General features: G+C 40.1%; 1 protein-coding gene and 1 long non-coding RNA gene across 6 annotated transcripts; one reads left to right on the forward strand and one right to left on the reverse strand.

The window, feature by feature from the left end:
* Nucleotides 1-763: 763 nt before the first annotated feature.
* Nucleotides 764-3,212, reverse strand: LOC123973728. The gene is made up of 3 exons (XR_006825678.1): nucleotides 2,695-3,212; nucleotides 2,387-2,590; nucleotides 764-1,578 (listed from the first exon to the last, which is right to left on the reverse strand). It is a non-coding gene; the product is annotated as an uncharacterized LOC123973728 (long non-coding RNA).
* kansl1l (KAT8 regulatory NSL complex subunit 1-like) lies at nucleotides 2,468-24,255 on the forward strand. Of its 5 annotated transcripts, none has more exons than XM_046053978.1 (16): nucleotides 2,468-2,705; nucleotides 3,542-4,690; nucleotides 8,496-8,634; nucleotides 9,270-9,422; nucleotides 11,311-11,414; nucleotides 11,943-12,117; nucleotides 14,229-14,403; nucleotides 14,781-14,912; nucleotides 17,999-18,145; nucleotides 18,392-18,492; nucleotides 19,292-19,404; nucleotides 20,732-20,804; nucleotides 20,903-21,084; nucleotides 21,349-21,469; nucleotides 23,107-23,344; nucleotides 23,844-24,255. In XM_046053978.1, exons 2-15 carry the CDS (start codon nucleotides 3,612-3,614, stop codon nucleotides 23,317-23,319), a joined length of 2,907 nt encoding a protein of 968 aa, XP_045909934.1. In that variant the 5' UTR covers nucleotides 2,468-2,705; nucleotides 3,542-3,611; the 3' UTR covers nucleotides 23,320-23,344; nucleotides 23,844-24,255. The 5 variants fall into 5 exon arrangements, with proteins under 5 accessions (XP_045909934.1, XP_045909936.1, XP_045909937.1 ...); XM_046053980.1 differs by having other exon boundaries at nucleotides 8,499-8,634; XM_046053981.1 differs by having other exon boundaries at nucleotides 8,502-8,634.
* The last annotated feature ends 509 nt before the right edge of the window (nucleotides 24,256-24,764 follow it).

Raw genomic sequence — 24,764 nt, forward strand, 5'->3', positions numbered from 1 at the left:
ATTTGTTCCAAATTTAAGAGATGCATAAATGCACCCACAAAATATATTAAATTATATAAAAATTCCCTTTGTGGATAAGTTTTTGTTTTTTTTTTGTTTTTAAAGAAGTTGGTTTCCTGTAGGGTGTTGTATAGTCAATAGCCAAGCAACACATGGTTCACCACTACATTTGGGTACTTTCGATGACCAATGCATGTTGGGATAAGCCACAGACCCAAGTTACCTGAAAAGAAAACGAACAGGAACTAGCTCAATTAAATAAAATCTATGAAAAATTGTTATTTTTCCACATTTAGCAAGAACAGATTTAGTAAGCAGCGAAAAAGAACACAAATGGACAATGCATTCATATTACTTCATGTTTAGCTGTTTCCTGTTCTCATTTTACATGTTGAGTTTTATTGTTGTTAATGGTGAATATAACATCTGAACAGAACATGTAACAAGACATGTGATTACATTACCTGGCAGGTGGTCTTTTTCATGGAATTCATTTTGACATGTCAGTAAAAGCACGGTGTATGTCTAAGCAAAGACGCTGTGAGCATTGGGCAGATGGATACTGTGGGATAAATACTTCAATATATATATATATATATATATATAGAGAGAGAGAGAGAGAGAGATATAGATATAGATATAGATATAGATATAGATAGTAAAATTATATAGATGCATAACGTGGGTAGCTGTTTTCAGTTAATTAGCTGACATATTTAGCAGGCCATTGTCACATGAATCTTTATTTCAAACTGTCAAAAAACATAGTATCAAAAGAAAACACCAAATCGCATATATACAAGTGAAGCATTGAGAAAACTAAACAAAAAGCAGCACGCACAGTCACACACTTCTGCATCAAACTTGAGTGAGTAAAGGCTGAAAGGAAATGTAGTACTGCTACTTTTCACCTGTAGATAAAAATGTTCCTACTTTTGCTTTTAACTTTTGCTTTTACTTTTGTTGCTATTTTTATTTTTGTAAAGGACTTGAATACTTCCTCCTCTTCTGCTGATTTGCAAAGATTCAGTTCCAAAACATCAGGATGATACTAAGCTATTCCTGTCAAAGATTTTGCCCTTTAATGTTGACAGAGGTCAAAAGCCCTAAGATGTTACCTTCATGATCTGTCGGAAATATCGCAGTACAGATGAAACCAGCGTTGTAAAATCCACGTTGCTGAATTGTGGCAAAGTATTTGAACAACAAGCTGCAAATTTCATTGTTTTGTATAATTCTTTCACGTTCTGTACACAAGTGCTACAGTTGAGTGCAGTGAGTTTATCATTTACTGCAGGCTACTTTTCATGATTAAAATGTATCTGAACATGACTATATCCCTCCTCTCTCTTATGGTACTGCATAAAAAACCAATGACTTAAAATGTAATAATCTACATATTGTTTAATTATCTTTGACTGTAGATGTGCCAAAGCCCCTTGCACTTTCATGACCCAGCTCAAAGACCATTGCAAATCAGGGAAGAACCCACAAATTACTTGGATGGGGAGGGTTTTATGCGATCTGGACTCCAATTCCTTCATGGCCTCCAGATCCAACCCATCAGGAACCAGGAAACTGGAAGAGAGCAACACAACAACAACACACACAAACTGTGTGTCTTGGCCATCACACCTGCAATTAGGATGTCTCATAAATATGAGAAAATCATACTTTTCTCACAATTACAAGATGAGTATCTCATCATTATAAGAAAACTATTTAATAATTCCACAATCTGCCCTTCATATTTACAGTAAAACTATCTCATATTCATGAGATCAACATCTTGTACTAAGGATCTGGGAATTACCAGATCAGCAATTATGTCATCTTCATTTAGCAAGATCACTTAATTTAATCACAAGATATAGATCTTGTAATTATGAGATAATCTTGTTATTAGTATGACTGGACAAGATGTCACATTTGTGAGATTATGACTTAATCTAATAATAGGCCTAATTACAATATATATTATGTATATCATAGTATGGAAAGGAAAACCTCACAATATATTCAACGTCTGCATTTTGTAATTGCGAGATTTGTATCTGGTGATTACAAGACCCATAATTATGACACCATGTAATTACACCAATTGTTTATAATAATGAGATCTAGATTTTGTAGTTATTCAATTATAATGATATTATAATTTTTAAATTGTGAAATAATTTTCTTTTAATTATGCAAATTCAATTTGAAAATAAGGTCTTGTTATTATGAGATGCTAAGTTAAAAATGACAAGCTACAGAAGTGATAAATTGTGAAATGTATGCAACCAAACCTTACTTTTGTTAATGTAATGTAACGAAGAAAATTTAGTTTAGGGCAATAAATGGTGTATGGTAAGAGGATTTGTTTTGGACGCTGCGTGCTCACAAGTCTGAGCTTCTGACGAAGTCTTGAAGGCATCATGAGTCTGGTCCAGCCCCTCCTCGGTCAGATGTGTTTTGTCTTCTCGGCAGTTGATGAGAGAAGAAGGAGAAGGGAGCTCACTGTTTGAAGGAGGGGAGACTAATCGATATTCTGGGCAAAATAAAGGTCACCGTTGGACAGCCAGATAAGACAATCAGAGGCGATCTTCTGAAAGGATTATCAAAGGAAAAAAACATAGATTTAATGCCATAATCAGCCGTAAATCTTGACGTTAAGTTACTGGAATAAACGATGTTAAGTCAAAGGTTCACCTCCTGGTCAGGTGAGTGGTGTTAACGTTTTAACGTAGATCCACTTCAAAAAGACTTTATGGGGTGTTACCGTTAACGTCCGTTAGTGGACACAGCTTAGCTAGCTCTTGCTTTTTCACAGTTCACTCGTTTAGTTTACACTAACCTGAACGACAATCCATCAGTTTATAATAAAAAAATATAACCTTGTTTCCTGGTCCCTGCCTGGTTAATTTACTTAACATCTGTTGTTGTTTTGGCATCTTATCGTTTCACATCACTCCCATCCATTTCCGTCATAAGTAAAAGGTAAGTCAGCTGTTTAACTTGTTATCAAGACGGGAATCACAGCTACTAACTATTTAACGTTGGTTCGGCTAAATTAATCCGTTAGCGTTATAAAACAGAGGGGAGCAGGGTTAACGTTAACCCAAACAAGCTGTGCCGCAGGAGCAAAATGAGGAATTTATGTTCCCAAATATGCGTGTCAGCACCGAAATATGTGCCCGTAAAGGGTGAACAGAGCGCAGAGAGGACGGTTAACGTTAATTCACTATTAGTAATTTAACGTTTGTTCTTACATCGAGGCTTCAAGATAGACCCGTTAACGATAAAAAAAACATTGTCAAGCCAGTTAATGTTACAGTATAGCCTACATGGCCACAGCTGCTGCGCTTGTGTTGTCTATTTTCCCCATCTGTTTTAAATCACTTTAGTTTGTCTCTGGTGGTTGGCACTAGTTCTTTTTCCACCAAAATTTAGTTTTAATGTCTCAGTATTCAGTACTACTAGACTAACAGTTTTATTTTTAGGACCTTATTTTGTATCAGTAGAGGAAGTGACCAACGTGTGTCTTTCTGACTGTCAGGTGATTTAAGGTGCAGTCTGTGAAGTCTGCTGCCTTGGCTACCTAGAGCGTCAGCGGTTCAGAAAGGGGCATGGCCCCGGCCCTGACCAAAATCCTGAAAGATGGCCATGGTATCCACCTGTCCTCTCCTCCTGCTTCTGTCAGAATGGACTCCGACGGGAGAGCCATGCGTGCTACTGAGCTGGAGTCTCAGATGAGATTGACAGATGATGGTGACCTCCAGAAGATGTGGCTGAACCTGTCTTTGTTTCCCTCTCTGGACTCATGTCTACCCGGGAGCCCCCTGGACTTCCCTGCCAACCCTGTGCTTTCCTCCTGTCAGCAGGCGTCTGCCAGTCAATGTGAGACGGTGTTCTTCCCCAGCCCAGCTTCCCTCCTCAGCCTCCTTTCCTTCAATAAAGGCCTGAGAGATTCTCATCAGGTGGCCTGTGTCTTCCCAGGTGTACCAGACATGTTTTTAGTCCCTGTCCCTGAGCACAATAGCCAAGAGGCTTGCCTGCTGCATATGCACAGGGCTGCTCCTGAATGTAGGCCAGATGGTGGTGATGCGCATCACTCCTCTCTTACCGTTACCAGTGTTCCTCCTTCATATTCCCATGGGGAGATAAAGTACCAAGGCTACACGCCCTTCTTTGCACTCCCACCTACATTGACACAAGAGACAATGGCTGGAATGGGCTGCCCTCCTCCATCTTCAGTACAGCCTTGTAGTGGCAGGGTGAACTCTGACCAGCTGGCACCCACAGCTGTGCTGGAGGAGGCCGTGAAGGAGCAGCTCTCCAGGCAGGCAGGGCTGCAAAGCCGAGCTCAGAGGCTGCAGAGGAGACTGCAAGCCCTGCTAGGGGAGCATGCCGTGCTTCACTGCAGCCAGCAGCTGGAGGGCCTGAACAGGCACTGTCAACTTGCCAAACCGGACTCCACACATCCTGGTATACTGCCTCCCCATGTGGGCTGCAAAGCCCAGTTGTCTTGGCTTGAGTCGACCACAGCCTCGTCGTCCTTCACAGAGCTCAGCGAGTTCAGCCGCTCCAGCCAGGCATTGCTGAGAGGCCTGCAGGAGTCTTTGGACTCCGAGGCCACGGCCAGCAGCAGCTCAGACGAGGAGCAAGGGGAGGAGAAGAGTCTCGGCAAAACCAAGTGTTCTCCTGGGTGAGTATTCAGTGAGTGGAAGTACTTTAAATTCAGCTTCATGTGTTCTGTGAAATATGCAGACTAAGCAACAAGACTCAAATTCTAAAGCCCTGAAGCTGGATCTACAGAAAGCAATGGTTAACACAAAGGTTCTGGATGGGTCCAACAGACCGACTGACATTGCCATATGCTTCCTAGGGTAACTGAACAATAGAAACAATATACCATAACACACTGGCATTCTTATTATATAGTTTTAACATGATGTGAAGCTTTTGTGAAGCATTAACTGATTTATTACTGGCTGGGACCAACTTTTGTACTTTTTACCGTTACTTTTTTTTAGTGGGATGCATTGCTTGTTCAAAAACCCATTTTCCACACATAGAACATGGAAGGGGTGGTTTCTGTTTTTTTTTTTCTCTGCAAGCAAATTATCCTTGTTTCCTTGTTTCTGTTTGTAGTGGCGGGCCGCCTTGAAACTCAGGTCTGTTTCTTATTTTGAACTTATTTTGAACGCCACAGCGTGTAGGATGTGCCTGTCACGGATGGTTATTACAGCTAAATAAACAAGGTACAAAATGGAAAAGCTTTAGAAAACCCCTGAACCAGGCATTTGCCCTATCAAGTTAGATTTCACACATTGACAGATATGAAGTTACCAGCAAGTGGTGAAGAAAACAATGGGGAACCGTTTTGCAAACATTGCTGTGGTCTCCCTCTGCCAAGAGATTTGTTGTGCTTCTCTGGGATTTAGCTGCCAGAACCCAGCTGTGGTTCTCGCTGGAGCCATTGGCCTCGTTTTAAGTCCTACAAGTGGTGAGTTCACAGAGGTAGACTTTCGCCCTAGGCAACCTTTTTGTTCACAGGGCGAACACAGAGAAAGGGAACTAGTTTTAAAGAGGTTCAAATATGGTGTAAATTCGGGAGAATGTTTAACTTGGCTCTCGCCGAAGTTTACAGTGAGGTTGTCATAAGTGTTTCTCCGCCCAGCTGTGGAGAGTGTGATGACATATTTTAGCCGTGCAAGCACACACACACTTTCTCTTTCCATGCTGCAGTCATAACACGTTGAACGGACTAGCCAGCTTTTTTCATACCCACAGGCTAGGACATCAATACAGACATGCCAGTAGGCCTGTAAGCGATTTTGTGCCATTGTGCTCCTCCTCCTTCTAGTGAAAAATACTTTGGAAGTGTGTGTGTGTGTGTGTGTGTGGTTTGGATGGGCTGTGCTCCTGTACTTGTGTCCTTGTGCTATAAGGGAGTTGCATAGCCCCAGACGAGGAAGAAAACATACAAGTCTCGTGTGATTATGTGCAGTGTTTATTTTTGTGGCACTAAAACAAACAAAACAAAACAAAACATTATCATTGCACATTCCACACAAAAATGATTAGAATCTGAATTTCACATATATTTTGCCAGTTTAGATAATATCTTGTTCTGGTTTTATGTTGTTTCAGATGTCCACAAATAAATATGGGAAACACTGCCGTATTAAATAGAGGGAAGGGGAGCAATTAGGCTAAAATTAGACTGTGAAACCCTGACAACCAGCTCCTGCAACAAATTTTTTTTTGTTTGTTTTAACATTATTTTTCTGGCTGACAGTAGTGAGTGACAGGAAAACTGGAGGGAGGGAGCCCAAGAAAAAGAGAGAAACAGGGCTATCAGAGCTGGTCTCAGGCCACTTGCCCACCAGGATGTCCTAGAGAAGAGCATTATTCCTTGCTTAGTATGAGAATTTCAGTGGTCGTACACAATGTAAAAAAATATATATAGAGAAGATAAGGGCCATTTAAGCCCTCACTCAGGTGGATATACTGCATACTTGCTTCAGACATCCCTGATAATAGGATACCCGCCCATGTCCATGTAATGCCTGTCATTTCATGTAAAAAAATTAAACTGATGAGCATTACAAAAACACAACCGAAACTAGATACTTTGCACATCGCCTTCATTTGGAAATGCCCTGAGCCAGAACTATTATTCTGCTATTCTTCTAGCTGTGTAGATGGTCAGTTTATTTTTTTAGCTCATTTCCTAGTCAGCAATGTGGGGATGCAAGAGGGGCGTCAGTGTTAGGACAGGAGGGTTAATGTCACGGTCTTGGCTTTAGTCTAATTAGACCTTTCTTTTGTTTCCTTTGGTTCCTGAATAAGTGCAATAAACAGGAGCCATTTACAAAACTTTGTTGTGTTTTAGCACTGAGAACAAGAATGCCCAAGGGTGTTTTATGTGTATAGTGTGTATGTCTTTTTATTTGGCCAACTTGAGTCATCTTGGAAGTGTCAGCTTGCCTTTTGTCTGTTGAACAATGTGCTGTTCTTCATCAGTAAACCTCCCCCTGGGGAGTTTTTATGGCAGTTTCCTACTTGAAGAGGATACCTCCTTGCTGGAGAAGGGACAGGTTGTTGCCCTTCTTGAGAAAATTTTAAAGTAGCTGGCGTTTAAGTATGAGCTTGTAAAGCAGTGACATTGTTTGACTTTAGTAGAAAGCATGTGGCCACACTGCTCATTTACTGCTCTTCCAGGAGTCCTTCACACCTCCAGCTGTTGCTCACTTTCAGTCTTCATTGTGTTTGTAATTTAAATATACTATGTGGCAGTATTTGTGAAAGGCTACATGTTGGAAAGTTTCAGTGCAGGACACGCCCAAAAGCCCCAGTACCTCTGCAAGAGCCAATAAACACTATTCAAATAGGAGAATTCGTATACGCAGAACTACTTGCTCAGGCTGACCTTTTATCCAGCCAGGATTTGGCGCTGGAACCTCATACTTTCTCACTGGGGACGGGAGCCAGTGCGTTGCTAGACCCCTCATTTCACTCAGCAATGTTAATATCTTCATGGCAATAAAAATGCAGTTTGCAAACTTGCAGGTATAAAGCAGCCTTTCCTCTCCTGCGCTTTCCTCCTGACTCGCCTACTGCTTGGGAAATATTCCAGGAATTTTCTTATTATACAGTTGGAAATAGCTGTAGGGCAGCCAGGTCTGGTCATTGTCTCTGAAGGAAAGAGAGAGCGTACTCCTTAACAAAACAGATATTAGCTTAGGGTTGAGTTCCTAATGACCACACACTGGGTGTAATTTTGCTCGGGCAAGCAGACAACATATTGACTGTTTGACGTAACAGGCTTTTAGAATAACTGCCTCGTAATACCACAGGGCATTGTCAAGTAGTCTCTGTTTAGCTGCCTTCTGACTGGCCTAACCTTTCTCTGTCCTGTATCTGAGTGTGTAAAGTGGGGGAGTCCCTCCCTGTCCTAGCCAAGGTCCAAGAGCACTGCCATGGCAACTATTGCCTGGCTATAGCCAGCCAACCACACTCACACAGACACACACAGAAGATACATGCTAACTGAACAGGCTAGTGCCATGGAGGCATACTATAGATACACGCCACACTAATCAACAGCCTTTTATTCCGTGGCCTAGATTAACTTTTGTGCTTACCCACTACCCTTTATCCATGCTGTTAGGATACTAAACAATTTACACACTACATGGCAACATGGCTGTGTAAAATAGGCCAAAAGAAGACAGCACTGCAGTGCAACTGTGTGAATTGTCTCTCTTTGTGTCTCTCCTCCCTTTTTTTGTTACTCGTTTCATTTTCCTGCCGGTGTTTCCCATATGCTAACCTCACCATGCACCTCCAGTGGCCAAACTGGATTTTATGACTGCTTTCAATATCTTGTAATGTTGCCACATTCAGGACCAAATTCCAAAGCATTTTAGTATGATCTTCTTGTGAGGTCCTATCAATATCTTAAAACTACTAACATGGTTTCTAACTGTCCCTTCTGCCGGCAGTAGCAGCTGTGAGAGGCGTTGGCTGGAAGAGAGAGCAGAGCTGGGCAGCAGATGGAGCTGGTTGCAGCTGCGTCTGGCCGAGCTCGAGAACAGGATACAACAACTGGTGGAGCTCCACAAGCACATCCGCTCTACCAAAGTAAGACGAAAGTCCTCTGAAACCACTTCATTAAAGAGCAGTTGACATAATGTACCAACTGGCAGCCATCAAGGAAATTTTTTATGGGCTTTTAGTCAGGCGTTGATACAAGTCAGTTTTGTGAGATAGACAATATATAGGGTCAGCTAAATTTTGCTATATTATTGATGAAATGAATACCACTTTAGCTAAAGTATCTATGTTGTTTGACTTTTCATAGACTCATCCTGCTATCTACCAGCACCTGATTGTTGTTGCTGTGCTCGGGGAATTTCTTGTTTCATCTTATTGAAAGGTTAACAACTGTAGTAGTCCTATTTTAAAGCTGCATTAAGCAATGCAACCAACTTTCATGGACTGTAAATACTGTGAAAAGTTACATGAACATGTAACATGTGTACTATAACATAAGAATAGATTATTATGCAGTTGAAAACTTGAAAATATGCTGTCTGTACAAAATCCTTGTAAAAAAATAAATCCTTGAAATGTCCACATTTATTACAAGGATCCAAAAATCTAAAATAGTCTATATATTTAAATGTTAGGCAGACCACTCTCCAAAAGTGGGGTGGGTGGTAAAAGGTTAACTCATGTTGTCCGTGTGTGTCTGCGTGTTTATGTGTGTGTCTAAGGGGGGTGTGGTGCTTGCAGAGTCCCAGCCACTGACAGACAGGCGGATTCAGCACACCCTGCTGAGAGAAGTGGCAGGGTTATCCTGCACAGCCTCGGATGCTGACACTGAACCCTGCAGCCCCACGCGCCTTCTGCACAACATAGAGAGACAGGTAGATGGGAGGAACTAGCACGCACACCTATAATACCGGGTGTGTGAAGAGCCTGGAATGAAGGGGAATAGTCTCAGTGCTAGGTTGAGAAGATTAAACTAATTAATTAAGGTGTGAATGCTGTTTGACCTGTGTGTTTTATTATGCTAAATTAGAGACTGCAGGTTGAATGCATGAATTCCCTGCTGCTTTATGAAGCTTACAGGTATTTAATCAACTCAAAGAGAAAGACCTTATTCCTCCTTCCAGCTGTTGAGGGTAAGATTATGCTGCTAAATTGTCTTTTAATCTAATGCAGTACAGACTGTCTTAATGGCTTTAAACATTGTACTTAGATGTGCATTTGAATATGTATAAAATGTTGTAGTTTAAAAAAGTAGTAATTTCAGTTAGTATGTGAACCCTTCCCCCAACTGAAACCTTTTTTTTCTTTTTGCATATTCAATATTCAAGAAATTAGTCTGAGCAGGCAGATACTCGTGCAATTTTATGCCAAAATGCTCTTCACCAGCTGATGTGGTAAGGGGCAACCTCAGCTGTGTATCTTTATTCACCTTGCCAAAAGTTAATGTTTGGAGCCACAAATAAAAGTTTCAATAAATGTTCTTTAGATGCTTTTAAAAGTGTGTATGTTTGTGTGCGCACCGTATATTTAGCTTTCCACTCTGTTATGGTTTGTAGTCGGACAGTGGATGTAGACATGTGTTGTTTAAAGAGGTCATATTGTGCTCATTTCCAAGTTCAAAATCTTATTTAGGGGTTATACCAGAACAGGTCTACATGGTTTCATTTTCAAAACACACCGTATTTTTGTCATACTGCACATTGCTGCAGCTCCTCTTTTCATCCTGTGTGTTGAATGCTTCGTTTTAGCTATGGAGTGAAGCAACTTACCTCTTCAAGATCTTTGTTGGGAGTTGCATATGCACAGTTCCTAGTTAAGGACTACTAGCCAATCAGAAGCAGAGTAGGGTCGGTCGTGAGAAGCCGGTAAACACGGCTTCGGATCAGCTGTATATTCCCTTACCAGCTTAGCAACTGGAGCAAGAGTTTCAGAGTGGTGAGTTATTAATTTGAAACAAATGTATCTTTCATCCATAAAGTTATAACTGAGCTCTACATCACAGTAACAACTTCCTGTCCATTGACTGCCTGGAGAGTAGCTAGTGTTTAGAAGGGAGAGGAGAGGCAGCAGGTGGACGAGTGTATTTTTCCACCGTTTTTTTTAAGGTGCATTGTGACGTCACAGGGATCAAAGGGAAAAGGTTGGACTACAAACGAGCTGTTTTCAGGCAGTTCAGAGCAGAGTTTTCTGTGGGAGATGGGAAGATTGGGCTGGACTTTGGGCTTTTTCACTTTGCAAACCTATTACATGCACAAAAAAGATATATAACTCAATAAAGGAGAGGGGAAAAAACCATAAACCATAATATGACCTCTTTAAAATGAGCACTTTGGGTGCGTTGGGCGGAAGTGGGTGCGTTTCAGCCACATCAAACTTTGAAGTTAAATGAATCTTAAATCATTAATAAGCATCAATAGTCTATCTTTATAAAAGTAAAAAAGTCACAGGTTTGGAAAGAACCAGAATAATCCTTCAGTGCTGCACCAAATTTGCACCTTGGTAGTGCGGACAGCAGAGAGGTACTTGAATAAAATTATCATCAATTATTTAGGAATCCTTTCAAACGTCACACAGCATCCTCATCTTTATCAGTCTGATCTGTCCATACATAAAGCAAATTATATCACGGAGTATGCTTGTGAGAGTTGGATGTAGAGTGCTTATTCACTCACTGCTATTAGAGAGATGGATTGTATTTCACACTAAAGTTTAATTTGTCTCTTGGGAAAAGCATTAATTAAATGGACGATGTCTTCATTGCAGAGTGCTCAGCTCAGCCAGATTGTCAACAGTCTGATGCCTCCTCTCGGCTTTTCACCACAGTCTAAACAAACACACACCTGGAAAGGCACGAGAGCCTTCACAAGGTAGAGAACACACACACATGCAGACACACACACACAGCCATATTATTCTACAACTATCTGAGAATGGCACTGCAAGATTGTCACACCTACAATCAGATTTTCTGCACGTTTCATGAGTTGCAGTGAATTGAAACACTAAGTCATTGTGTAATGTTGAGCTCAGTAGTTTTCCCAGGCCTATTTGGGGGCTAGTCACTTTGAAAGCATTTTTGTGTTTGTAATATAACCCAGTGAAACAGCCTGGTCGGTCCCCACCATCTGGCCTGCCTTGAATCATCCCTTCATATCTTTCCTTCCTGCTGCCTTTTTAACTCTCTCTGTCTGGCCGTGAAGATAAAAGCCACATGAAAAGGCATTCTGTTTGTTTATGCATGTAACCAGTATGTTGTAGGTATTTTTTGTTTCTGGTTGTTATTTGTCCACAAGATTTAAGACCAACAATACCTTTTTTTTTTTTTAGCACTTGTGCTCTTAGCATGAATCGTATCCCTGACATTTATATGACCTCATCTGATCTCGTCCCCACAGTGGTCAGATAGGAGACGATGTTTCTGCCCCTGGTAGCTCCAAGAGAAGGAGGCCGGGGACCAAGAGGCTCTTCAAAGCTGATGTGTCGTGTGTGTGTGCCCGGGCCCGACCCTTGGTCACCTACCATAAGCCCAGGCTGTTCACTTTCAGTACCTACAACTGCAGCAGGCCACAGGTAGGCCACACGCAGTCTCCTGCATTTCCCTGTTCAGTCCATTTGCAACATTTACACATACACAGCTCTCAAAGCCCGCATGCGCATTCTCTCTGACATTCAACTTTAAATGTGATAATAAATAGAATAGCTAGAGGGCACATGTACACATCCCGTTCAACAGTGGAAGTCTGTCCCTGAAGATGCTCTGTCTCTATTTCTGGGATTATTTGCTGTTTCATTTACGAATCCAGTTAGTATTATTACCTTACTTTATTATTTACTCCTACATTCTCACTATATTCTTATTCTTATCTTAATCCTGCTGTGTGCATCTGAAACAAATCAATATCCCCACAGGGATATAAATGTGTCTATTCATTAGTGTCGCCCAAGTCCGTGTGCATTGTAAGCAGATGGAGATAATGGAGGGATGCTAAAACGCAGTAAGGCACAAATCCTAATCATGATTATATAACTCCATTACTCATTGACTTAGGAAACATCAAGCATTTATAGAACTTTTAAAAATTGAATGCTTCATTTAAAAAAAAAATTGCATTGCCACAAAAATCCCAAATAGCCAATGAAACAACTAAGGCATAGTAATCCAGCATTATTAACTTTAAACAGCATCTTAGAGCACAAGAGGATGACAACAAGTATAAATAAGTATAAATAATATGTAGTTTATGCAGTGTAAAACGCTGTAGGCATAAGATAATAATGGTGACTAGCAAGTTATAGCAGTTAAAACCCCCTGTCATCTTGGCTCGAGCTGAGCTAAACGAGCCACGGCCTGGCTGAGAGTGAGTTTGGATTTATAACACAAGGCAAAACGAGAGCATCATTGCAAAACAGAATGCGGTACAATAATGATTTTATCTCAGTTATCTTGTTTTCATAAAATACATCAGTCCCATTTGCATTTTTCCTCCTCTCTGTTTTGAGGATGACAGTAATAAAGATGACATTGGCACTATGTTGTGTATAAATTACTTTGCTGCCCAAATTTACTTCATAACAGTGCACCACTTATAAATCCCAATTGGACACCCATTTTGGGTTTTATAATAAATGTGGAAACTCTGATGTAAGTGTGTCAATGTGCAGCAGTTGTAAATGTATTAATTTGTTTAATTAAAATAAAAGTATTCATGTATTCATGTCAAAGCAGTTGCTCATAGTCAGGCTTCAGTGGTGGAATTCAGTATTACTAAAATAGTTCCTCACATTAAACCGGAATTAATGTTAAAAGCCGGACACCTGCTTTTAATTAAACCATAATATCTCTTGGACTTGCTTCAAATAAACAAGTGCATGTGATTATTTTAAAGCTTTGCCTTTTATTTAGCCCGGGGACGTTGCATAGTGCTATGTTCTCACTGCCAGTAAAACCAGGGGCTAGTGATAGTGGTGTGTGTCAAGTGGATGGCCATGCCCGGCTTAGCTTCATAAAGTCCCACTAAGAATTCATACACTCATCATTGTGCAATGATATACAATACTTCAATTTCTGATTTGCATTTTGTTTGTGATATCTTTATTTAAAGCTGCTACAGTAATCAAATGACTAGGTGTAAAAGCATTTGCTCTTATTGATGAATCCACGTTGAATTCTCAACCAACCATCTTTTTACCATCAGTCAGCTCATTATTTTGAGCTAGCAAAGTGTCCACTGCGGAATCAGTGCTACACAATCAAAGATAAATCAATGGTATATGATATGAACATAAGGGGTGAGCCCAGTTTCATAATCTCTAAACTAGATAGTCTTTAGCTCATCTACAAACATAGAAACCAGATCCAACATTGTGAAATGTCGACATACCATTGGATGCCCAATGCCAGAATATTTCAAAAGATTTAACGTTTTGTTGAATACTGCCATCCTAGCATCGATCCCAGGTTGCAAAGCAACACCAAGCAACCACCATTGTGAAATTGCCAGATGACAAAGAAAGCAACTTACTTTAATCGGTGTGCTCCCAGCAGAGTGCCTTAAACCCTCATGACTCACACAAAACACAGAGAGAAAGTTACTACTGTAGTTAAAGAAACTCCATTGACCTTTAGTATAATGTGAGAAATAACTTTCTCTGTCTCTTGTTCTCTTTTTCTTGTGCTTCAGGACTTGGGGAAGTCCACGTCTGCCCTCTCCTTTTCTCTCTCATCATCTTCCTGTTCATGTTGCACGTCTTGTGATCCTGTAGTCCTGTGCTCTGATCCTGACTGCAGCTCCAGTAGGGCCCTGTCCTCCAGGACCCCCAGCGCCACACCTCACTCTGTGCTGTCTCTTTCATTTGGTAGGAGAAACATTGCCATAAATACATAACATGGGCCTCACAACAATATAAAACGTGTTGGTAGTGTCCTTTTCATATTGATTAATTTGCTGTTGTAGTTCAAAACACTCGTTTATTGTCTATATATTTGACACGGTAGGCCTTCTCTGAGGTGCCAGTTGCACACTGGACTTGCCACACAAAAGTAGTGGTAGCTGAGATGTATTACTTCAGGGGGCAAATTTGATACAATCACTGTTTTTCAGGGTTTAATGCATATTGACAATTGCACGTCATACACTGCTGGCGTTTGTTACCCTTGATTGCATGCTTGCATTTAGAGATGTGCTGAGTAATTGATCATAAAAATGCTAGATTGCTGTATTGTCTTCTTACAGACGCTCCTCTGTCCCACCACTCAAAGAGGGCCCTGGCCAGAGAAGAATGGTCCCAAAGGCCTTTGGTTATCAACGTCCAACCATCCAGTCCAGCACACTACAAGAGACGCAGCTCCACACCACTGCACAGCAGTAAGATCCTGCCCTTTAACTGGATTGATTACATATTTAGTTCTGTTCTATGGTGCTTTCCTCTCTTACGTTCTGCTCAGTCTTTAGCTCTACATGTATTTCACTTTGTTACGCTCACTTTCAAAACTCATTCATGACTGTAACCCGCTGTATTGACGTCATAGCCAGCTGATGAGTAATATGACAGGAAGGCAGAGGTGACATTTAAAAGACTGCACCTGCATTCCTGTTATTCATCTAACATATATGGAGCCTCACTGGCTTTTGATCCACTTCTCTTTGCTGTGGCGGAGCTGCAATGAAGTCTGTTTTTGAAGTTAATGGTAATTTAATGTTAATGCAAAGTCAACACTGAAGCTTCACAGTAGAAACCTTTCAGTGGTGCCTTTTATTAGAATTACTGTAGCTACATTACTGGTGGCGCTTTGGTTGCAATTTGACGAGACATGAGGAAAATCATTTGTGCCTCATTTATTGGTGTTTGTCTTTGCATTCAAAATTATTGTTAACATATAATTTGTAAACAAAACAAACAAATAACAATATTAGTTTTATTAGCAATAAATGTACATTCTAAAGGGGCCATGTGTAGTTTTCAGTGGCCTCGGGTGGTGATGTTTTAGCTTGCAGCCACTACGTTTCCAAGCATGTGCCCCTTCGTGTGCTCGAACTCATGAGCTAGCACGATCCATGCTTGTTGCATGCTAAAGCTACATTGACTGCATGGCAGTGTAGTGTATCTTTCACCAGAGAGGCTCAGCAGTATCAGCATATCTAAAATGTATTGGATGATAATGAAAAAACAGTTAGTGAGCTAGACTGAGTATTATAAATGAGATTGTTGCCACACTTAGGTATAACAGTTAGACCGTACTGACTAATGTTACTGTAACTTAATGAATGGGTCTCCCACTGTGTTGTTGTCCTGCACCGTTATGTTGCATTATTGTATATTATGTGGGTCACGTAAGTTACAGCGACTCAGACCGATGAAGAAGCTGTGTACTTGAGTATCGGTAAAACGACAATAAATCTAAATTGAATGTTACGAAGCAAAAAACTGCAGATCCGTGCTAACGTAGCTGGCTGCGCCTGACTTGCATCACTATAGACTAGCATAAAGAAATAATTCCATACTTGCTTTGTACCATTACATCATTTCTTGCACGCTAAAATCAACACTTTGACATAATAACGGTACACAGGGTAGTAATATGGATCGCGTTTACAATGGATAACGCTAGCAACTGGTCGACGATAGCCGGCACGCTAACATTATCTACCTTGAGCCAGCTAAAAATCACAATATATTTCACATGCTTTGAAGTAATGTTAGCTTACCTGTCCAAAGCCAACTCTGTGTCAATTTTTATATCCAAAACAAAGCAGAGGTCTCTCCACGACTCAAAATGCCTTAGATGTTGACCCGTGTTTTAGCCCGACGTCAATCTCATTCTAGAGTTCAGAATCAGAAGGCAAGAGGCTTGAGAGCGAGCATGAACATCATAGCCTACGTAAACCAACGGAATTGCAGAAAATCCGATCTGATGTCTTCATATAGGAAGCACCATACCATAAAGGCTACTAAGAAAGCCGGCAAATGGTTCATTTTTATGAGAGGTTACAACCCTTTCATAAATAAGCAGTAAAAAAGTGATTAATTTCATTAAAAAACTACATATAGCCCCTTTAACTGAAATAATGACTTATATATTTAATAATTTGTGAATAATTATTATAAACTGACAAATCATCTTGTTTAGACAATTATTTGGTTGTATTTACTGAATAGAAACAATATCACTGTGATTAAAATGGCTACTTCAAAGTCGACCGCTGTGTCTGCTTGTTATCTCTATGTGTACCATCATAAGTGGCTCCTAGCATGTCAGATACCCCACTGAGTCTGTATGAGGCTCCCGACTGAGCAGTAGATAGAAATGGAATCATTTGGTATTTCACCAATGTCGATATGTGTCTTTGTGTGTTAGTGTGCAGCTAATGAATGATCATTTACCTCTGCACTTACATGCCTCTGTCAGCTGTCTTTTCAGTCCTTTAAATGGTCTTTGCTCACATGGACTGATGATCCGAAGCAACCAATGGTTTTAGAAGATTCCCTGTTTATGCAGGGAAGGTTGACTAAACACTGTGTCTGTGTTACATACAAAGGTGAGGTGAAAACAAGAGACAAGAAGTGATGTAGTAGAACTCACCTACCACTTCAACTCACCTACCACTTCAAACTGTCAATTGCCTGTCAGCTTGAATGATGTCATTCCCCTTTGTCAATAGCAGAAGAAGAAGACCGTCTGTCAAGTAAATGTAAATAATAGCCTGGCACATGGCAACAAACCTCTTATCATAGCTAAAATAGAATGAGATTGTGTAAACAGTCAAAGCAAGCGGGGATGGAAATATGGGCAAGTGATTTGGAGAATAATGACTAATGACGTGACTTGATTAATTGTTAACTACGGTAGCTGTTCCTGCAGTGTAAGAATAGAGAGTAAAGGCACTATAACACAAATTATGTATTGTATTAATGATATAAAAGGTGGATCCCAGACATCAGTCCTCCCAAAGAAACTTATTAAAGTTTTGTTTGAAACTGGCTGCTGTGTCCAGTCAACAATACTAGCATTTGTGTGCACCTGTAACTTTTGTAGCCCTTGCAGGCAGTGTTTTGTTGAGCAAATGCTGCAAGGTGTAAAGAAAGAAAATATCTATTCAAGACCTTAAAAAACACAACAGTGTCTTTAATACAGTTGATTTCAGCATTTCTTAACCTAGTTAAGCAAAAAAGAAAAGATTGAACATTGTTACATTCGGCTGGCAATTTATCTCCACTATGATCACTTCAAAATAAAACTGTTGGTGTGATGTGAGCAAGGAACAGAAAACTGAGAGGCAGTCACCTGCCAAAATAATACAACTAATGGTTAAGGATTAGCTTTTGTACACACACCAAAGCGTAAAATCCCACTGACGGGTAGGTTGAAATGAACGGAAATTCCTGTGGTATGTTAAATCAGTTTATGTGTGTGTGTGTGTGTGTGTGTGTGTGTGTGTGTGTGTTACTCTAGGTCACAAATACAAGCAGCATGCAAGGCATCATAAAAGCAGAGTTATGGGTCTTTCGCCAGTCGGGATGGCAGGCTCTGCTCAGAGTCAACACAGGAGAGCTAGTCGGAGGAAAAGGAAGAGAAGACACATCCACAGGCTGATAGAAGGTGTGTGTTTGCAAGTGTATATTCACCCAGGTTTACAGTAAATTAGTATGTGGTTAAATGGCCATAGTGAAGGCTCTTGGTAAACACAGACATCTTAAAATTCTATTTGCTGTATCAAAAATAAATCTGAATAGATATCTGATTAGTGTACCACCATATTATATTAATATTAAAGGTCTTCTTTATGATGTAGGGTCTGTTACAGCTAAACAGCTACAGCTAGTTTGGTGTGTGTGTGATACTTAGATGAGGAAGATGTCGTGTACCAGCTCTGTGACCCAGAGGACAGTTCTGATGAAGTGCTGGAGGAGAGCTGCACACAGGTTTCACACAAGCAGGCCTCACAGGTAACACACACACACATTTTTGAATGTGTACACTTGTGAGAACCCTCATTGATATACAGTAATGCCAAAACCCCCTAACCTAAATCTTAAAGCAGCATTAGTCTTTTGGTGAGGTAAGGACTGAAATGGCCTCAGTTTCAAAACTCTTCCTCTGTCTCAAGGTCTCTCAAGGTCTAAAACTTGTACACTTCCAGATGCCACAAAAAAACAAAACCCAAATATGCTAATCGAAGCGCAGGTCTAGAATACATATTTTTAGCATCTTATTTTTGCGCAAAGCATGACTGTGGACTTTGTGTGTTTGTTATGTTATGTGAATGAAATATGTAGGCTGAAGGAGAACAGGGACAAGTACTCAATGCTCATCATCAGAGCTGCAGAATTGTGCAGATTGTGAGTTTGTTAGTGAAATAAGTGAAATAATACTTAAAACACACCACATAAATTAAAAAACATCACTTGATGTGCATATGAGTGAAATGTGAAAAAGGCCGGTCAGTCTACATTACATTTATTCATTTAGCTGACGCTTTTATCCAAAGCGACTTACAATTGCGATACATGTCAGAGGTCGCACACCTCTGGAGCAACTAGGGGTCAAGTGTCTTGCTCAGGGACACAATGGTGGATGGATCACAGTGGGGGATTGAACCAGGATCTCTCACACCAAAGGCATAGTATTATCCATTTCGCCATCACCACCCACAGTCTCTACTGAAAGACTGACTCTGAATGTAAGAACACTTCAGATTCATTGGTGTCAATTGTCATGTTGCTCTCGCCATTGTTTTCTTTTTAGGGCTTGGTTCGCAAACGGCAGGGAGAGAGCGTGTACAACATCAACAACATTGTCATCCCCATGTCACTGGCTAAAGTGGAAAAGCTCCAGTACAAAGACATCCTGACACCCAGGTATGGAACAAAACTCACTCTAAAGGAATTGGCATAGAATTCTTCCTGGTTTTGTATTTTGGTTTCTTGAAAATGAATGGTGTCAGACTAACAGCACATGAAATAAGCTGTGAGTTTTCATTGTTTCCCCCCAAAATAATCACAACTTCTTGATCATGCCTCTCCTTAAACGTGTTTAAAGCGGTCATATTATGCTTTTTCCTTCTCCTTTATTAAGTTATATACCTTTTTTGTCCATGTAACAGGTTTGCAAAGTGAAAAAGCCCAAAGTCCACCCCAAAGGGAGTTCCCATCTCCCACAGAAAACTCTGCTCTGAACTACCTGAAAACAGCTCATTTGTAGTCCAGCCTTTTTTTCCTCTTTCTTTTGACGTCACATGGTAATATGTGTCATAATGCTCGTCAAGCGGCTAGTCAGACACACCCTCAAAAATGCCGGTGGAAAAACACACTGAGCTGTAGTACACAGTGACAAGACATCCGCCTGCTGCCTCTCCTCTCCCTTCCAAACATTAGTTACCCTGCAGGTAGTCAGTGGACATAAAGTTGTAGAGACAGAGCTCAGTTATAACTTTATGAATGAAAGATAAATTTATATAAATTAATAACTCACCACTCTGAAACTCTTGCTCCTGTCTATGTTGCTAAGCTGGTACTGAACCGAAGCCATGTTTACCGCCTTTTCAGGGCCCGCCCAACTCTGCTTCTGATTGGCTAGTAGTTCTTAATTAACTAAGTACTGCGCATGTGCAACTCCCAACAAAGATCTTGTAGTCTTGTAACGAAGTGTGTTCAACACACAGGGTGAAAAGATGAGCTGCAGCAAAGAACAGTATGCAGTAGAAAATGAAACCATGTAAACCTATTCTGGTACAATCCCTAAACAAAATGATGAACCTGAAAATTAGAATAATATGACCACTTTAAGCTGTTTCTGGTGCAAGCAAAGTAATGTTAACATGAGCTACAAAATAGTTTTAAAAAAAGTTAAAGGTGGGGAAAGAATTCAGCTTGCAAAACCTGAAATTGTTACATGAAATTAGTGCACCGGGGTTTGATCTTGTTGATCCATCTGCAGCACCTTTGATTTAGAAGGTACTCTACGATGTATAAATGTATTTATGACAGTATAATATGATGCATAATAAAGTACATTTTATGTAAAAATTGTGCTTTATTTATTTTGTCTAATATTTTAAGGGAGTTTAATGCCAATCTATCACATCATTAAATGGCTGCTTTTACTTAAAATTTGAAATAGACGGAAGCTGTGCACACTCTCCACAATCATCGTCTATAGCCTCAAAAAGTCTGTCTTTATTTGCAGTTGGCGGGTGATTGACGCCTCATTTCTGATGAACAGAGAGGTAGAGAAGGAGGAGGACAATGAGGAGGGGCAGGTAGTGTCTCATCCCTTTGGATATAAGCTATTTATTTTGATTTGTGAAGAAAACACCATCCTTATTATTGTGTGTGTGTGTGTGTGTGTGTGTTTCAGGTGGAGGATCTCATTGACGAAGTCTTTGCCCAGAGACACCTGGCCTTAGAGCAGAGAGAGAAATTGCGCTGGCCATCCTGGGGAAAGAGAAAATGCTGCAGACACCCTAAAAGGTGGAAGAACACACACGGGCTCACAAATGCAGTGTTGAAAACTGTTGCATTTGAATACGATGTGACAAGGTGAACTGCGTGCGTCTGGTGGGTTCGGGAGGATAGAATAGCTTTGTCAAACATCAAAAATGTCGGGCAGTGTTTGCAGTATTTCCTGCTTTTATCAGAAGAACAAAAGAAAGAGATGCATTTGACAGTTGGATATAATCCTAAACTGCCTGTGCAGTGCAAATATTGCAGACTTGGGTTTTGTTCATCTCTGTGCAAATAAAATATAGCCGTTCTGAAAGTAGGATGTTGAGTAATGGGGTATGTTTGTTTTTTTCACTCCAGATCTGGCAGCAGACTGTCAGGCAGTGGGGGCGGGATGTGCACATCAGGAGAGGAGAGCTCTGTGGAGTGGAGTTGTGCTCAGCTGGATACCGATGAGCAGCAAAGCTCAGAGGAGTGGTTGGTGAGATCAAAATCGCCACAGCTGAAACCTTAAATCTCCAAAACAAACTCTGAATATCAAGAGTATGATGATCCAGGTGCCATAGAAGGGATCTCGCGCTGAGTCCTACACGGCAATTTTCTATAGGCTGTTATATTGTGATGCCATCAAAACTTGTTTTCCTCCCTATGTCTCCAACATAGCGGCCGCATATCACACGGTAATTGTATGCAAATAATTAAAACAATGGAACAAGTATAAAGTAATAACCAATGAAAAACAGAATAATACTAGACTGGATTTCCTATAAGGCAGTAATGAGTCCAGTTATTTTATTACATTGAGTTTATTCGTCTTTAATTACATTAGGGCTTAAGGGGTATTTGTTCCAACCCTGACCTTGCCCAAGATTATTTTGCTGACTTGGGTCACTGTTCTTTACACCGATGCCAATTTCTAGTTTGTGAAATGGACTTTGCACTGGAGATTGCTCCTGGATTGCCACCATTAAAATCAAACAATAATGAGTCTATGTTTAGAGTGGGTCAAGGATCCTAGTACCCCGTTTCGTCCCGTGACATCAAAATAATAACAAAAGGCCCAGAGAGGTAAAATAAGATGACCTTATGATGTAATGTGCTTTTTCTTTGCTTATAGCCACTATAAAAGAGGGGATTGAGAAGTATATAGCATGACCTGCAGAGGATCATTTTGCACTTCAACCCCTACATTCTTCAGGTTTATTTAGCAGGGACAATGCACACTAATAATACATAAATAAATATATAATGTGCAAGAATTAGCCAAAATGCTATTTTACATCTGCTATCCCTGGACTAGTGGTTATAGGTTAAAAAGATAAAAGGATTAAGCTATAAATAATACAAACAGATTTAACCCAATTCAAAAGAAGTTGATAATACTGAAGTGAATGTTGCGGAAATTATTTTCTGTAACATTCCTGTCGAAGATAAGCCTGTTTTGTTTGTGCTTCAGAAGAGGGAGGGAGAGAGTATAGCGTGGCAAGAATAGGTAGCAGACTAATCAATGCTCTTACCCAGTCATACTGTGTGTGTTATAAAGCCTAGATGGACCCTTGGGGGCCTACACATACACTTGTCTCCACTCCGCTCCAGCTGATGATTGCAGGGCTCTGTTACCGCTCCGCGTTGATTGGAGAAGGAATGAGTCGCTACTAAACCAGACTATCCTAATCAACCTTCTGCACCCCACAAATATTCCCTGCTTCACTGCTTTGCACTTCTTGTGCACTCCAGAACCCATACAAACCCTGATTCAAGTGCAGCCTTTTTTTTAAACAGGCATCAGAGCCATGCACACCTACGATACAGCCTCCGAAGTCTAAATTCAATGAAGGGATGGATACGAGAAGAGCAATTGTCAGAGTTTTGGACATTATTTCACATTTGAATATTTGTTGCATCCTTTATGTAGCTTATAAAATGTTAAGCACATGTTAGGCACAGTGCATAATTTATGTTTTGACAAATGTGTTACATTCTTATAATTGGGTCTATTGAAAGTGATACATATAGTACTTACTAAACTCTAAAACGTGCCACCTTTTCAAATGTATTCAATTTCCACATGTGTATATTATGTACTTGTAACATGATATGCCCTCTGTCCTCCGGCAGCCTCAGGCACCCTGGGAGCCACGAGTGTTTCCTTTGGATGAAGACAATGAAGAAGCCCTGCTCTCTGATAACCTGGAACAAGTTCCGTCAGCGTCAGAGTGTAGCTCCTCCACATCAAAGAACTCCAACCCCCATGCCTCCCCAGCTGAGACCTCTGGTGCCACACTGCCGTCTGGTGGACGAAGCAAGAGCAGAGCGCCCAATGGCAGCTGAAAGAGCAGTGCCTTACTTTATACATGTAAGCTGGGAAACTGCATTCCCTGTTAATGGAAGTTTTTAGTAAAATTGTTTATTTTTCTTTTATACGTAATTAAAGTTAAGTTAATTAAAGTATGGAATTTTATTTACAATAATTTAGTCATTTGTTCATAAGTCTGTTCAGTAAATCATTTTGTTTGTCATTCAGTCTATGATTTATTTAGTTAATTTAATTTAATTATCTGTGAATTTCATCTGTCTGATGTTATTCATGGCACAAATGATTTATTAATTTAAGTTGAGTTTTCACAACATAGATTTGGTTATTTATCGAGTCATTAAGAAAGGCACAATTCATTCATCCAGAGTGGTTTATGTCATTAAGGAAAATTCATTTAAGAAGTTAAGGCAGTAAGAAAGATTTGAAGGTTCATACAGTCTGTCAGCAGATCTCAATCAAACATTGAGAGTCAACATATTAGTCAAATGGTTATATTTGTCAATTAAATTAATTAATAATTGTGTTGTTTCTTTTCCAGATTTCCTCCCTTCTGGGACCATGAGGAGAAAACGTGCCCTGGGAACCTTAATTGGGATACTTAATACATTCCATGAATACAGTGATTTGATGTTATTTGCTTAATACTTTGAAGCAAGTGTATTTAGTGAGTATTGTAACACGTGTCACAATATTTTAAACTGACTGCTGTAGCTTCTGCAACAATTTCAGGATTTAATGTACAATAGGTATTGTGTGTGTGTGTGTGTGTGTGTGTGTATATATATCTATATATAGATATATAGATATAGATATACACCAGCAACACCAGCACATATCCAGTGTAGTCTCAGGTTTGTATACTGTTTGTAGTCGTCACATGCTATTTATTTTCACAGTTGTCTTAAAAAGTTGGTGTAGAAAGACTTTAATACATACATATATTTATGTAACTTCTTGATTTACGTGTGCTTTTTGATTTTGATTTCATGTTTTTTTTTTTTTTTTTTTTTGTCATTTTGGTGAATATTTTTTATGAAGAAAGAAAAGTTATTAGTAAACATTAATAACATTGTAGTGGTGGATCCTTGTTGCAGCTGTTGACTCCTACTGTTCTGTTGAGGCCCCTGCATGAAGGGTATGACATAATTCGATAGCGCATACCGTTGTCTATCAGTGGAATATTTCTCTACACTCCCCACATAGGATCACAGTACAGTGAACTAGTCCATTTCAAATAGCAGACAGGAAATAATGAGATGTCAAAAATAAGATTTCTGGTTTCTTCTACCCTTGCTGCATCTCCCAGCCTGTGAAATATGATTATGTTGAAAGCAGCTGAAATTTAAGAATGACAGGACAGAAAGAGGAAATATTAGAATATAGCATGCATGAACACAGGCCAAGACTATTTAAAACCATAATAGTTTTTACCGTTTTTATTTTATGTGTCCTTAAACAT

The sequence above is a fragment of the Micropterus dolomieu genome, linkage group LG07 (assembly GCF_021292245.1).
Source record: "Micropterus dolomieu isolate WLL.071019.BEF.003 ecotype Adirondacks linkage group LG07, ASM2129224v1, whole genome shotgun sequence".
Taxonomy (NCBI): domain Eukaryota; kingdom Metazoa; phylum Chordata; class Actinopteri; order Centrarchiformes; family Centrarchidae; genus Micropterus; species Micropterus dolomieu.